At 44.4% G+C, this 16,130-nt stretch overlaps 1 protein-coding gene across 4 annotated transcripts in view; it reads right to left on the bottom strand.

Annotated features, from left to right (window-relative positions):
• Nucleotides 1-16,130, bottom strand: part of NTM (neurotrimin) — a 686,981-nt gene that overhangs the window by 250,443 nt on the left and 420,408 nt on the right. The window contains exon 2 of one of the 4 annotated variants that reach the window (XM_081961267.1): nucleotides 10,199-10,283. In XM_081961267.1, the coding sequence (XP_081817393.1) occupies nucleotides 10,199-10,283 (85 nt within the window). Of the gene's footprint in view, nucleotides 1-10,198; nucleotides 11,036-16,130 lie in introns of those variants that run through there. The other 3 variants (XM_081961268.1, XM_081961270.1, XM_081961269.1) reach the window with 3 other exon arrangements.

The raw sequence follows: 16,130 nt of genomic DNA, 5'->3' as shown, positions 1-16,130 counted from the left end.
GATCTGTGAAATTTTGAGTTTTTATAGCAGTAGTGATGGCCCTTAGACTTATATACCGCTTCACAGTGCTTTTTTCAGCCCTCTCTAAGCAGTTTACAGAATCAGCCTATTGCCCGCAACCATTTGGGTCTCCTCATTTTACTGACCTTGGAAGGATGGAAGGTTGAGTCAACTTGAGCCTGTCAAGATCGAACTGCTGGCAGTCGGCAGAATTAGACTGCAACTCTGCATTTTAGCCACTGTGCCACCACCACAGGAAGGAAGGAAGGAAGGAAGGAAGGAAGGAAGGAAGGAAGGAAGGAAGGAAGGAAGGAAGGAAGGAAGGAATAGCAGTAGCACTTAGACTTATATATCTCTTCTTGGTCTTTTACAGCCTTCTCTAAGCTGTTTACAGATTATTGCCCCCAACAATTTGGGTCCTCGTTTTACTGACTTCGGAAGGAAGGAAGGAAGGCTGAAACAAACTTGAGCCAGTCAGAATCGAACTGATGGCAGTCAGCAGAATTATAAGAACTTACACAGTGGAGTTACGCTTTAACCAAGAGATGTTCAACAGTTGGGATCTCAAAAGCAGAGATTCTCCCATTTCATTCTCTCTCTCTCTCTCTCTCTCTCTCTCTCTCTCTCTCTCTCTCTCTCTCTCTCTCTCTCTCTCTCTCTCTCTCTCTCTCTCTCTCTCTCTCTCTCTCTCTCTCTCCTTTTTGTAGGGTTCCAGCGATGTTATCATCATTATAGGAGCTGTGCTAATTAGAAAGCCCAGCTTACGATTGAAGTGGTATGCTGTACATAACTAATTTAATAGAGCTAACAGTAGAGAGATTCTGTTACTGTCTTCTGCCCCCAAAGTTGGGGAAAAAATTAAAGATGCAAACATCCAGAAGTTTTATTGGATTTCAAAGTATGCTGGGAGAAAACCTCCCTCAGGATGTCTTTGATTATAAAAAAACAAACCGACCTTACATCGTTACTCAAGGCTTGTTTGTTCACATCAATGGCACTTTGTAAATATGTTAGGATTCGCATGAAGATCAATAGAAGACACACTACTTACGAGAGTTGGCTTCTGCCTGGAGTTTCACTCCCTTCCAAGATCCTTTGTTTGAATGGTGTTGCCTAATTGGTAACATGAACACTATCTGAGCTCAAAGCTAGATTTTTTATTTTAAAGAAGGGGGGAAAGTGGTACCCTTCAGCAGAGCATTTGCAATGGCTCAGAATAATAACGACACATGAAACCCTCGGCAGAAAGAACTGTTGTTGGTCGGGCAATGTAAATCAACATTTTTCCACGTTAAGAGTTAAGAGATAGTCCTCAAATTGCAACCATTCTTTTAGTGACTATGCAATTAAATTAAATTCATTACAGTCACAGAGCAGAGATCAGAACAGATAAAAACAGATAATGCAAAATTTCCATTTTTTCCCTCACTCCAGGGGAAGGATACTGCAAAATCTTCATTCCCTCCCCACTCCAGGTGAAGGATACTGCAAAGTCTCCCTTTTTTCTCTCACTCCAGGGGAAGGATACTGCAAAATCTCCATTTTTTCCCCTCACTCCAGGGGAAGGATACTGCAAAATTTCCATTTCCTCCCCACTCCAGGGGAAGGATACTGCAAAATCTCCATTCCCTCCCCACTCCAGGGGAAGGATACTGCAAAATTTCCATTTCCTCCCCACTCCAGGGGAAGGATACTGCAAAATCTCCATTCCCTCTCCACTCCAGGGGAAGGATACTGCAAAATCTCCATTTTTTCCCTCACTCCAGGGGAAGGATACTGCAAAATCTCCATTCCCACCCCACTCTGGGGCCAGTCAGAGGTGGTATTTGCCGGTTCTCTGAACTACTCAAAATTTCCGCTACTGATTCTCCAGAACCTGTTGGACTTCATCCCTGCCGGAAGGGCTGTACACTGTCCTCCTGAGCTCCATTTTCACTGGCAGAGGGCTGCAGGAGGCCATCATGGTTGAAAATGGAGCACGGGTGGGCCATGCACAGCCTCCCAAGCTCATCTTTTGCTGGCAGAGGCACTGGAGGCCAGTCCTTTGCTATTTCCAAAGCAATTCTGCAGGCCAGATCTAAGCACCCTGTGGGCTGGATGCAGCCCGCAGGCCTTGAGTTTGGCTGTGGCCAAACATCAACCAAGCAGATTCACAAAAAGCTTTAGTTCTCTTCCTGCCCTAACAATTGGATTATGATTCAGAGCATGTTCCTTCCTTGGGTTGGACTCGGGGATGTTATTTCCACCCAAAAGAGAAATAGCTTTCTTTTGAAGCAGGAACAGTTGTAGAGAAACCCTCTGAAAGGATCTCACTCCTGAAAATGCATGAATATTTGAGCAGGTGGGAAGTAAAGAGAACACATTTAATATTTAACTAGATTTTTCTGATCTGATTTTTCTTCTTCTTCTTCTTTTCTTTTTTTTTGTCTCTACATGCGTCTGGCAAGAGAGACACAGATGTTCATCTTGTTTATGGACTTTGAAACTCAAGAGGTGGTCTAACACTCTCATTTCAGGGGAGGGGGGAAATGGTAATATTTGACCAGCTGTTCTTGCTGAAATGGGTTTCTACCTTCATTTGTCTTTAACAGGAGTGAAAATTGGCTCCCCTGCCTCCTTTTTTCCCCAACAACTTAGTTAATTGCACACCTCACAACAATAATCAACCCAACAGATTTGGCCCACGTCGAAACACAAAGGCTGCTCAGAATCACTTCGGTGAAATCTAGTTTATGGGCACCTTATGCTTATCTCAATATAGTTGCCATCTGTTCCCAGACTGTAAGAGTGATCAGCTACATTATCTCTAGTGGAGTCATATTGGATTATTCTAATCGCATCTTTGTGTCAATCAAGAAATTAGTTTTCTGTCATCCAAATAACCTTTTCATTTATGAAAAGGGTGTCTTCCTTTCCTCGAGCACCATAAAGCCGCTTGGTTTACAAGTAGCTAGCTTTACAATCTGAGCACACACACACACACACACACACACACACACACACACACACACATTTAGGGAGCAATGAATCCTGCTTCATTCAGTGGAATGTGTTAAGAAGCCCGGGAGCTTAAAATGGTAGTCTCACAGCCCAATGTTCAGTCAGCATATTTTCTTGATTTAACAGAATTTAATATATGGAATATAGAGATGCGGTGGCTCAGTGGCTAAGACGCTGAGCTTGTCGATCAGAAAGGTTGGCAGTTCAACAGTTCGAATCCCTAGGGCCGCGTAACAGAGTGAGCTCTCGTTACTTGTCCCGGCTTCTGCCAACCTAGCAGTTTGAAAGCACTTCAAAAATGCAAATAGAAAAATAGGGACCACCTTTGGTGGGAAGGTAATAGCGTTCCGTGCGCCTTCGGCATTGAGTCATGCTGGCCACATGACCATGGAGACGTCTTCGGACAAAACCTCTTCGGCTTTGAAACGGAGATTAGCACTGCCCCCTAGAGTCGGGAAAGACTAGCATGTACGTGTGAGAGGAAACTTCACCTTTACCTACTATGGAATAACTGACCAATTCATTCAGGCACTCAGTAAATAGTCAGGCACAGGAAGAATTTTCTGGCTCCTGCTTGTTTTCTTTTCTGTGGGAAACTGGTCCAAATGGCTCTTTGAGTATTTAAGGTTGCCGACCCCTGCCCTAAGCAGTTTACAGAGTCAGCCTCTTGCCCCCAACATTCTGGGTCCTCATCTTACCGACCTCAGAAGGATGGAAGGATGAGAGTCAACCTTGAGTCTGGTGAGATTCCAACTGCTGAACTGCTGGCAGCCAGCAGTCAGCAGTAGCCTGCAGTACTACATTCTAACCACTGTGCCTCCGTTATTTTGACTTTATATCCCCCACACTCTGTATAATCCCCCTCCCATTTTCCCACAGTAAAAAAATGTGACAGGCCTGAAGTCCCAAAGGTAAAAAAAACAAAAAAGATGGCTTCCAGATGTGACACCTACACTGAGATTTAATTCACAATTTTTGCAAGCAACAATGTGGTTTATTGACTGAACCACTATTAGCTGGTTAGTACACAGAGGTGGGATTCAGCTGGTTAGCACCTATTCACTAGAACCTCTTGTTAACTTTCTAAGCAGTTCAGAGAACCGGTTGTTGGAAGAAATCTCCCTTTTTCCCTACTTTACAGGGCTAATCCTGTAAGGAAGGCAGGAAGGAAACATTCTGGTGTTGTTTCTAGCCTCAGCTTTATTGCCCTGCTTACAGAAACTGCCTCTCCATTGCACTACAATTTTTTCAACAACCAGTTCTCTGTCCTAATGACTGGCTGGATGGGTCTGGCCAACTCGGTGTCACTTATGTTGAGGGATGCTTTGCCTCGCCCGCCCTCTCATGACTGTAGGGATGCCGCAATAGTCTAAGTGTGAAAAATGATCGCAAGTCACTTTTTTCAGTGCCCTTGTAACTTTGGATGGTCACTAAATGAACTATTTGTAAGTCAAGGATTACCTCTACAAAAATACAAAAAGCTTATTTGCTTGCAAAAAGCTGCCCCAAATACCTGTTATTAGATAAGAAATGGGGTAATACACACTGAAGATCAATGAGTCACAGCCCTCATGGAAACCAAGGCCATTCTGCCTGTACACCTTCCTTTTCCTCAGCAATACAGGGTATTTTCAAAATGGAGGAGAAGGTGAAGAAGGAGGAGGAGATGAAGGAGGAGGAAGATAGGGAGATGAGGAGAGGAAGAGGAGGAGGAGGCAGAGAAAAAGAAGGAGATGAAGGAGAAGCAGGAGAAAGAGAGGAAGAGGAGAAGAGGAAGAGGAGGGGATGAAGGAGAAGGAGGACAAAGAGAGGAAGAGGAGGAGAGGAGGAGGAGGAGGAGGAGGAGGAGGAGGAGGAGGAGGAGGAGGAGGAGGAGGAGAGGAATAGGAGCAGAGAAAGAGCAGAAGGAGGAGAAGAAGAGGAGAAAAAACAGATCAGCCTTATACTTTTATAGTCCAGAGTTCTGAAATAAATAATTTCAGAGGAAGAAAAAAAGTTCAGGCTCTGAACTTTACAAACATCAAAATGAGATGAATATTTCATGGGAATGGTGAGCCAGAGCCTGAACCCTGGGAAGGAACATGAATACAGATCTGCTAACAAGCATTGCAATGGTTGGACAAGGAGAGAGGGAATATGTCAGTGCTGGGAAGGAAATTTGCAGGAACAGCTGACTGGAGGAAACTCATCCAAAACCCCAGAAGAATTGCTAGGTTTCCCCTTTTGGTATTACAGCGTTTCGTGCAGGTTAACTCAAAAGCAACATGTAGCTTACAACACTGGTCTGTAAACCTGGTTTGGAAACCTGTAGTAGTGTGTGCTGTTGTGCCTTGTCATTTGTGCTATGAATATGGAGGGAAACCTAATGCTGCTGCCCTGATCTACTCAGAGGAAACATGGGGGATTATAGCAAAACTCTTGCACCCTACAAGCAAAGTCAGGTCAGGCTGGATTAAATATTTTGAACAACTATTCACAATTAATTGTTGAATCAGAAGCAAGTTTTGTGGCTCTTGTTCAGTTACATAATTATGTAAAGCTTTTTTTTTATATCCCTTCCTAATGGCCTAAAATATTTCCCAACAAAAGGATTTATTTTCATTTGGCTCCCTGCCTGTTTTGCAGGGCTCTTAAATTACCCCTAGAAAATAACAATTTATTCAACAATTACACTAGTGGTACAACATTGTAACAGTAGTAGTAGATAATAATAATAATAATAATAATAATAATAATAATAATAATAATAATAATAATAATAATAATAATACCACCAAAGTTTTTCATGGACAGCATTTAAAAAAAACATTGAAGGAAAATATGATGACAACTTGACATGGATATGGCTTAAGATGGGAACCATCAAGAAAGAAATGGAAGGTTTAATACTCGCTGCTCAAGACCAAGCACTACAAACTAATGCCATGAAAGCAAAGATACATAAATCCACCGACAATCCAAACTGCCGACTTTGTAACATCAAAGTTGAAACTGCTTCACATTTAATATGTGCATGTAGCAAAATTGCACAAACTGAGTACAAAGCTAGACATGACCGAGTTGCTAAATTAATCCACTGATCATTATGTAAAAAAAATATGACTTACCTGTATCCAAAAAAACATGGGAGCACAAAGTGGAAAACGTTACTGAAAATGAGAAGGTGAAGATATTGTGGGAATACAAATGGATCGTCAGTTGGAACGCAACACACCAGATACCACAGTTGTAGAGGGCCAAAGTGTACAGTTTATTGATATCGCTCTTCCTGGAGATGCCAGAGTCAAAGAAAAAGAACTAGAAAAAATAATGAAATATCGCGATCTGGCCATCGAAACTACACAGCTATGGATGAAGCATGTAACCGTGATACCCATTGTCATCGGGGCACTTGGCACCATGTCCAAGAATTTTACAAAAAAACTTAAAGAAATTGCAGCTTCCTGCAATAACACCAGCAGAACTGCAAAAAACTGTGCTACTAGGAACATCATATAATTTAAGAAGGTCCTTGGTTGATACCTAGGACACTGGCAGCAATCCGTATCAACCATTAGCTCCAGTCAGTGGTATTTGTGACACATCTTTAAATGTTCACTTGACTGAGTTTCATGTTTAATGAATAAAAGAAACAACAACAAAAAAAAATATTGCGGCCTGGCCATCGAAACTACCCAATTAGAGTTGAAAAATGTAACAGTGATACCCATTGTCATCGGGGCACTTGGTACCAAGCCCAAGAATTTTACAAAAAAAAAAAAAACATAAATAAATTGGAGCTTCCTGCAATAACACCAGTGGAACTGCAAAAAACTGCACAACTCAGAACATCGTTTATTTTAAGAAGGTCCTTGGTTGATCCCTAGGATGCTGGCAGCAACCTGTGTCAACTATTAGCCCCAGTCAGTGGTATTTGTGATGCATTTTTGAATGTTCAGTTGACTGAGTTTCATGTTTAATAATAAAGTATAATAATAATGATAACAACAATAGTATTTCGTTTGTACATGTGTTCATGCTTGCGTGAACACATACAGTACATCTTTGAATGTTTCAATTGACCAATGAAAGCCCCCATTTTCTGTATCTTAAGAAATCCAATATTCTAAAATACATAACGTCTACTGAATTATTGCACAAAACATAAAGAAATCCAATAAAAAACATTTGATTTCTACAGAGAACGCACCTACCCTTATTTAACCACTAGATTCATTTTCTGCTTACTAAGAACATGCCCTAAACCTGTTAGACTGTTATAAGCTACAATAGCTGGTTTCGCAGAACACTTTAAGGCCAAACTACAAGAACCAGATGGCTGAGCACATTGTGTGAATCCAACTGTGTCCAACAGTCTGTCTACATGGCCCATCACTGACCACAATCACTAGCAATGGTCCACCAGGGTCTTGGATACAATGACATCATCTTTTTTTCTCCCTTTGTATAGTTATACTGACTGAAGATGCCTGGAACGGAACCCAACTTTTATACAATGTATGCAAAACATACAGACTTTCTCTGAAATACTGCACTACCCTTAAGACAAAAGAATTTGTCATGTTTTCTTTCCTAGATCTTCCAAGATTTGGGTCACAGTGTATTACCAAAGGCAGACACAGACTTCAGAGGATAATTAGTAGTGCAGATGGAACAATTACTACCAACCTGCCTTCCATTGAGGACCTGTACACTGGCACGAGTCAAAAAGAGGGCTGTGAAAATATCTACAGACCCCTCTCATCCTGGACATAAACTGTTTCAACTCCTACTCTCAAAACCACGCTATAGAGCACTGCACACCAAGACAACTAGACACAAGGACAGGCTTTTTTTTCCTGAATGCCATCACTCTGCTAAACAAATAATTCCCTCACCACTGTCAAACTATTCACTAGTATTGCATTACTGTTACTATTACCGTGTTTTCCCCAAAATAAGACAGAGTCTTATTTTCTTTTGACCCCCCCCCCAAAAAAAAAATAAGCACTTGGCTTTATTTTTGCGGACGTCTTATTATTTTTGAGGTGCAGGAGGTTGTGACCGTGCTGTGTTGCAATATTTTCGGGGAGGGCTTATTTTCAGGGAAGGGCTTATTTTAGTACATGCACTCAAAAGTCCAATTGGGCTTATTATCTGGGGAGGTCTTATTTTCAGGGAAACAGGGTAGTAGTCTTCTCATCGTTCCTATCACCCATCTCCTCCTGCGTATGACTGTATGACTTTAACTTGGTTGCTTGTATCCTTACAGTTTATATTGATTGTTTCCTAGTATGATTGGATTGCTTATTTGTACTCTATGACTATCATTAAGTGTGGTACCTTGTGATTCCTGACGAATATATCTTTTCTTTTATGTACCCTGAGAGCATATACACCAAAGACAAATTCCTTGTGTGTCCAATCCCACTTGGCCAATAAAGAATTCTAACAATAAGGGGGTCAAAAAGGAAAAAACAACAACATGCAATTTCAACAAATAGCAAGCCTGGATGACCAACTCAAGATCTTCTCTCTCTTTTTATTGCGTTTTGGGATGTGCTAATCCTACAGTCCTGGGTGTGGATGGGAGGAAGGGGTTTCTGCCCAAATGTCAACAAATGCCAAATGCTTATGGGAAAAGTCATCGTCATCATCATCCATCATTGTATGGTAGTTGACTTCATCTCTTACCAGGCTCTATTTAAGCCTCCAAGGGGTAGATGGAAGAAAAAAGGCAAAACTCCCAATTTTGTACCTTCTGTGTTTTTTTTTACCCGTTATCACTAAGATTTGTTTTTGTTTCATTTTGTTTTCCTATCTACATGACCGTCAGTCTAATGAAAATTAAAGCTTTGTGGCCTAACTTGGGTATAGTTCCTTTACAGACAGCTAACATCAACTACATGATGTGAACTTAGTAGTAATGAGTTTCAGCATATTCTACATCATTTATTTCTGATGGTCAGAAATAGTCAGATAATTTAGGAACGCAGTCGTGTTCTGACCGAAGCATTTCTCTGTCTTTCTAATTGAACCTTTCTTTAGAAATCTGGGAAAATAAAATAAAAATGTAAAATAAAATAAAATAGTGCTTTCCCAACTTCATCATCAAATTCTGACAACTCTCAAATTCCGCCAAGAAGCCCATAAGCATCAAAGTGGCGTAAAGCTGGTATTACATCTGTAGCCTGGTTATGCAACTCCGTGTGGTATATCATTATGTGCTGTACATTAAGCTCATTAATTCTTGCTGTATCAACAAATTACGGATTTCACTGCTTAACTGTGCTGAATGGAAACATGACATCAGCTTCCCGAAGGCTCAGATGGTTGCCAGGAGGCCTCTCTGAACCATCGGTGCCTATGGCAGGGGGTGTCCAACCTTGGCAACTTGAAAGGGAATTCTGGGAGTTGAAGTCCACAAGTCTTAAAGTTGCCGAGCTGGACACACACACACACATCCATGGCTTAAGGCCTCTTTTCCAAGAAGCAAGCAGTCTAATATGGAAACACACTTTGAGCACCAAGTTTCAAGAGTGCAACAATGGAGAAATATTATCCCCACAACAGAGAAACATGTCTTACGACCGTGGCTCAACTGGATTTGAACGCACACATCTCAAAAAGACAGCAAACCTTTCCGGCTTCAGCACCCCTTCAGCTTCCTCCTCTTCCTCCTCCTGCAAAAAGCATCCAGGAGAGGACAATCCACCATCCAGAAAAGGCTGGTGCTTTTCAGAACCAACCATTCACAGCAAACATCTGACTGAAGATGGGGTTATATATCCCTCTTTAGCTTGGCTGCTGAACAAACACCACTGGCCCTGCTTGGAGGAGACAATCCACTCCATACCTCAACCACACCTCCAAGAAGGTAAAAGCAGCAATATGCCCTCATCCCAGCCTCTTGCAAGAGGAGAGGAGGGCAATACCAGACCCATCATCCCCGACTCCATCAAGAATCACCAGATTACCACTATTTTTTGGCTTTTTCCCCCTTCCCCCCACCTCCACCCCAAAGGATCTTGCAAATAACACATTTAGAAGGCTCCCCAAGACGTGTCTCCTGAACCCCAAAACCTACAACTCTCCAAACTGCCGTTCTCCCCCCACCCCAACTCCCCCAGGACTACTACTGCCCCCCTCCTCCCTCTCCCCACTCCCCACCCCCTCCTTTCCCCAACTGCCCCCCCCCAGGCCAAGCCTGCGCTCCTACCTGAGGGTGGCGCTCTCTCCTTGCCTGACCGTCACGTTGTCCATGGCCTTGGGGAAGGTGGCATCTCCGCTGCGCACCGGCACTCCTGCGGGCACAAGGAAGAGCAGCCTGAGACACACGACCACCAGGCACCGCCAGGGCAGAACCAAGCCCCCACCGAGCCCCATCCTGGGATGCGGGGAAGGAGTTAGCGGCGGTCAAATCCACCCCCAGACGCTGGGGCAAAACCAAAAAAAAAAAAAGGCGCAGAGTCAAAGGGGGACCAAGCAGCCCCAAAACTGGGGGGCAGGAAAAGAAAGGAAGGGGGGTGAGATTCTTCCCGAGGGGGGCGGCGGAGCCCCTCCAAATCCAGAGACGGCGTTGCTTGGTGGAGAAGCGAGCCGGCGAGAGGAGAAGGAGCAGCAGCGGGAGAAAGAAGCGTCGCTCCGCTGCTTCACGAGCCCCGCTTTGCCCCGCTTTGCAGCGCACAGTCCGGGCATCCTTCGCTTGGCGAGCCGGAGCCGGAGCGCCCCCGCAAAGCCCGCCGGCTAAGAGTTTCCCCCAAAGTCCCGGCTCCGGCGGAGAAGCGACGGTCAAAAAAAAATCCCTTCCAGGGAGCCCCGCAAGGGAAGCAACGCCAAGCCCGGGCAACTTCTCCCGCCGCCGGCCGAGCCCGGCTGCTTCCCCGGCTGGGGTGGGTTGGAAACGCGCCGCGGAACTAGCCCGGCTTAGAGGCGGCTTGGCAGCGGCGGCGGCTGACGGGGCTGCCCCGGTTCAACCGGCCGGCTCGGTTCTTTCCCCAGTGCCGGAATGGCCCGCTGGCCGCCCGGCTCCCGCAGACACGCCCGCGCCGACTTCCCGGGGTTGTCATGGCAGCCAGTCCATCACTGACCGGCACTTCGGGTTCCCCGGCGCAGGCGGCGCGGAGCAAAGCAGCCTCCTTCGCCCGGTTTTTCAGCTCAGCCCAGGGCGCCGGGAGGGAGCTGTGGGGGGGGGGGGAGGCGGAAGGAAGCGCGCGGATTAACCCACGAGGCGCCGACAGCGCACCTTGGAGCAGAGGGGAGGGGGGGAGCAATAGCAATAGCACTTAGACTTATATCCCGCTTCCCAGTGCTTTACAGCCCTCTCTGAGCGGTTTACAGAGTCAGCCTCTTGCCCTCAAACAGTTTAGGTTCTCATTTTACCCACCTGGGAAGGCTGAGGCAACCTTGAGCCGGTCAGGTTCGAACTCCTGGCAGTGAGCAGTGAGTTAGCCCTGCTGTACTGTATTCTAACCACAGGGAGGGAAGGAGTGAAGGAAGGAAGATGGGAATGAGAAGGAGGGAAGGAAGGAAGGAGAAGGAGGGAAGGAAGGAAGGAAAATAGCAATAGCACTTAGACTTATATACTGCTTCACAGTACTTTACAGCCCTCTCTAAGCAGTTTACAGAGTCAGACTCTTGTTCCCAACAATCTGGGGCCTCATTTTACTCACCTCAGAAGGATGGAAGGCTGAGACAACTTTGAGACAGTCAACCTTGGCGGTGGGATTTGAACTGCCAAACTGCAGGCAGCCAATAGTCAACAGAAGTGGCCTGCAGCACTGCACTCTAACCACTACACCACCGAGGCTAAAGGTAGTTTCACCTTCCCACTCATTCACCCATGCTCTCCTCATCCCACCTCTCTTCCTTCCCCTCTCTAAGCATACTTTCTCTCCCCCCCCCCCCTTCCCTGCCTTGGTGCAACTGGCTGGGGCTGACCAAACCGGTTCAATTTGGAGAGGCACCGCACAAGGCTTCCCTCCTCCTACTCCCCCACCTCTCATCCAAGGGCTCCTTTAACAACCCTGTAGGGTGGACACAGGGCTGAAAGGGAGGCACTTGCCCCAAAATTAGGGGGTGCTTGAGCTAGCTGGGTTCAAAGCCAGCACCTTCTACCATGACTTGCAGCAGGATTCATAGCTTTAGTTCCTCCCTTTATTATACATATTATATAAACACACCACACATGTTTCTTTATTTCCCCCCTAGCTGGCCTAAAAACAGCCAGCTGGCTATCATGCCTAGGGAGGGACTAGAACTCCTAGTCTCCTGGTGATTGGCCCAAAATCACCCAACCAGCTCTCGAGGCTCAGGCAAGATTAGAATTCTCAAGTCACCTGGATATTGGCCCAACATCATTCTTTCATGTTTATGGTAGGACTCCCAATCTCTTGGTGTCTAGTCTAATGCCTTAACCACTAGACCCAAATCCCCATAACTTTAACCTTAGACTATCTACTGTTGAGCTCACTCCATTCCTAAGAGGCCTTTAAGAGGCATGCATAAGCGCACCAATGTGCCTACTGTCCCTGTCCTATTGTCCTCACTTATTCGTACACATTTCCTCTGTTCGTAATCTTGTTTATACTTCTATCTTAGACATGCTTGACAAAATAAATAAAATTTTAAAAATTAAATTAGTATGGAATGTTTTTCATACGATGTTCTACCTTTTAGAATAAGGTAAGGAATAGTAGACTCTGGAAATGTCCCAGAGCATTCTAATATTGGAACATGCCCTGCACCCAGCAGAATAATATTGCCCAATCTTACAAGATAACCTTTGTGGCTAAGATCACACGGAATACACCTGGAGGAGGCCAGACTGGAAAAAGTGACGTTGATTTTTTTTACAAAAGTATGAAAGAGAATAGGCGTTTTGAACGAGACTTTCCCAAGCTTGGGGAAGTCCATTCATAAATGTATCATTATGTTAATGTACTAATTAACATATTAGTACTAAACCAGCATATTACTACAAGTGGCACAGTAGATTAATGCTGTACCAATCCTAATTACATAATGCCTTAGTATATTGTATAAATCCAGTTAGTGTTTAATTCATTCATTTTTTTTAAAGCCTCACTTTAATTGAGTTGTCTCCCAGTCTATGAACACAGGGGCTTGTGAGTACAGAACCTCTCTGCCTTTACAATTTGGTGTATTGATACAACAGACTCAATGCATGTTCACCAATTGAAATAGCATGTTGTTCTTCAGTCATTAAATCATGCCTAAACCTCAAGGCCCCTTCATGAATTACTGCCTTGTCGTGGCTTGCGTAACTCAATGAAGCTATGAGATACACCATGCAGGGCCACCCAAGATGGATAGGTCATAATAGAGAATTCTGACAAAACGTGATCCACTGGAGAAGGAAATGGCAACCCACGCCAGTATCTCTGCATTGAGATCTTTGAACTCTGGTGCTAGAGAAAACTCCTGCGAGTCCCTTGGACTGCAAGGCAATCCAACCAGTCAGTCCTAGAGGAGATCAACCCTGACTGCTCTTTAGAAGGCCAGATCCTGAAGAGGAATCTCAAAGACTTTGGCCACCTAATGAGAAGGAAGGACTCCCTGGAGAAGAGCCTGATGCTGGGAAAGATGGAGGGCAAAAGAAGAAGGGGACGACAGAGAAGGAGGTGGCTGGATGGAGTCACCGAAGCAGCAGGTGTGAGCTTAAATGGACTCCAGAGGATGGTAGAGGACAGGAAGGCCTGGAGGAATGTTGTCCATGGGGTCACGATGGGTCAGACATGACTTCACAACTAACAACATCAACAACAACAAAGCCTCAATGACCCCATGGCCTCTCTGTCTTCCACTATCTCCTGAAGTTTGTCCAAATTCATGTTCATTGTGTAGATGACACCATCTAACGTTCTCACCCTCTGCCTCTCCTTTAATCTTTCCCAATATCAGAGTCTCTTCCAATGAGTACTCTCTTCTCATTTGATGGCCAATTTTTTTTTGAGCTTGATGGCCAAACTGTTTTGAGCTTCAGCATCTGTCCTTCCAAAGGACAGTCCTTCTTGACAAATGGCAGTCCAATCTCTTCTTGGAAAACATGGGTTATGTTAACTATGGGTAAGCCTAGGGTTGAACCTGGTCAATGTTGGCCTAAATCCTTTGAAAAGTAGGTGGGGGTGGGGGAGAAACCAGGAGTTATTACGCCTTTCTCAGTGTGTTAGATCCTGATTTCCAGCCATTTATAGGATTTTTTTTAATGCAAACTGGGTGGGGTTAGAAAATGTAGCTAATTTAATTCACACAACACACCTGCTAGCAATTAGACACCCCCCACCTTATTATAAACTGCTACCAACAGGAGCTGTTGGGTTCTAAAATGGTGACCTAGATGCAGAAGAGATTGTTACCCCATTACTAATTTCTACAGCCATCCGGTACTTTGTAAAACATTATTTAATTTGCTAACTGTGCCACTTAATCTCAAGCATTCTGATATCTGCCAGGCAGAGAAGGCACTTCATGAAACAATAAAGCCTTAGGATGATTGCTTGTGTTCCCCAGGGGGGGAAGAACCATATTTTTCAGCTTTATCATTCCCTCATTCCCCCCCACCCCTTTTAAAAGATTTCCAAATGGGTGGCTCCACCAGTTGTGAAAGGCTCCAGATGAACAGCCTCAGAAAATAAAGGATTGTGATGTTTTGGTAGGTTTTTATCACTATTTCTCTTGATGGAGAGGAATAGGGGGGAAAGTGAAAAACCATACAGTCCAGTGATTCTAGGCTCAACTGTAAGTTTCCTAGGAAGAAATATGCTAGTATGTCAAATGTCCTTGAACATTTCAGAGTGGGGGAAAATAGGCACCTTAATTGAATCTCCATATTTTATTCATGCAGGATCGCTCTCTGGGATTGCACTTCTGGAATCAACTATTCACAGATCGGTTCACACTCACAGCGCAAACCATAGTTTACAAATCACTGGCTTGGTGCACAACCTGAAGCTGCATACAAACAACACTGGACTTGAATGAGAGCTCTTCATTCAATTCTATTTAACTTAAGTCCAAGATGAAATGAATGCAGCTTGGTTTTTGGCTTAGATGGAGAAATAGAACTCTTGAAGTTTACACAAATCACCCCTGAGGGTACGGCATGCTCGCAAACCCAGCCTGCTGAGGTTTATTCAGTAAATTATGGTGAAGTAAAGTAAAAGGTGGCTCAGTGGCTAAGATGCTGAGCTGGTCGATCAGAAAGATTGGCAGTTCAGTAGTTCGAATCCCTAGCGCCGCGTAGCGGAGTGAGCTCCCGTTACTTGTCCCAGCTTCTGCCAACCTAGTAGTTTGAAAGCACCTAAAAATGCAAATAGAAAAATAGGAACCACCTTTGGTGGGAAGGTAACAGTGTTCTGTGCGCCTTTGGAGTTTAGTCATGCCGGCCACGTGACCACGGAGACGTCTTCAGACAGTGCTGGCTCTTCGGCTTTGAAATGGAGATGAAAACCACACCCTAAAGTCGGGAACAATTAGCACAAAGGTGCAAGGGGAACCTTTAACTTTTCCTAAACTACGGTTTATTGTGTGAACCTGGATACCCCTGACAGTTCCCTGTGACGCTATATACAGGAATTGTTTGTGTTCAGTTGCCACTCCTTTGCCATTCACTCCCAGGCCAATAGGAGATAATATCAGCCCCATCAGTATTATCAACTCCCGAAATTGACAAGACAGCTCAAACGTCCACTTGTTCTTTTGTCTCCTCCAAATGTTAAAGTAATGCTTTCCATGATAAATCAAGTGGAAGGAATTGACGTAAAAAACAATGTAAAGGAAATCACGAGTTGGAAAGACGACAGACGTGTGCAGATATTTCTACTTCACCTCTGGATGAAGATCTTATGTGCAAGAGAGAGAAGGACAGCGCCCTCTCTGTTGACAAAGATGACTGCATCATGTTACATTTGGGGAATATTAAGGATGTGTCTCACCAGGTGGCAGCACCTGGGAAAATTATCTTTGCTTCAAAGTTATAAACGATGGGAGATTGCCAACGATTCTCAGGACTGCTGCCAGGCTAGGAAATCAAAAGCCTTCCCGAAAGACCAGGAGAAAATAACTTTTTTTTTTCATTCTGATCAAGAAAATTGCATAGATATCTCCACAAAGTCTTCATGAATTGAGTT

This window comes from Natrix helvetica (assembly GCF_964273705.1).
Source record: "Natrix helvetica genome assembly, chromosome: 8".
Taxonomy (NCBI): domain Eukaryota; kingdom Metazoa; phylum Chordata; class Lepidosauria; order Squamata; family Natricidae; genus Natrix; species Natrix helvetica.
The sequence above is the reverse complement of the archived record's forward strand: the minus strand, read 5'-3'. Positions and strand labels throughout refer to the sequence as shown.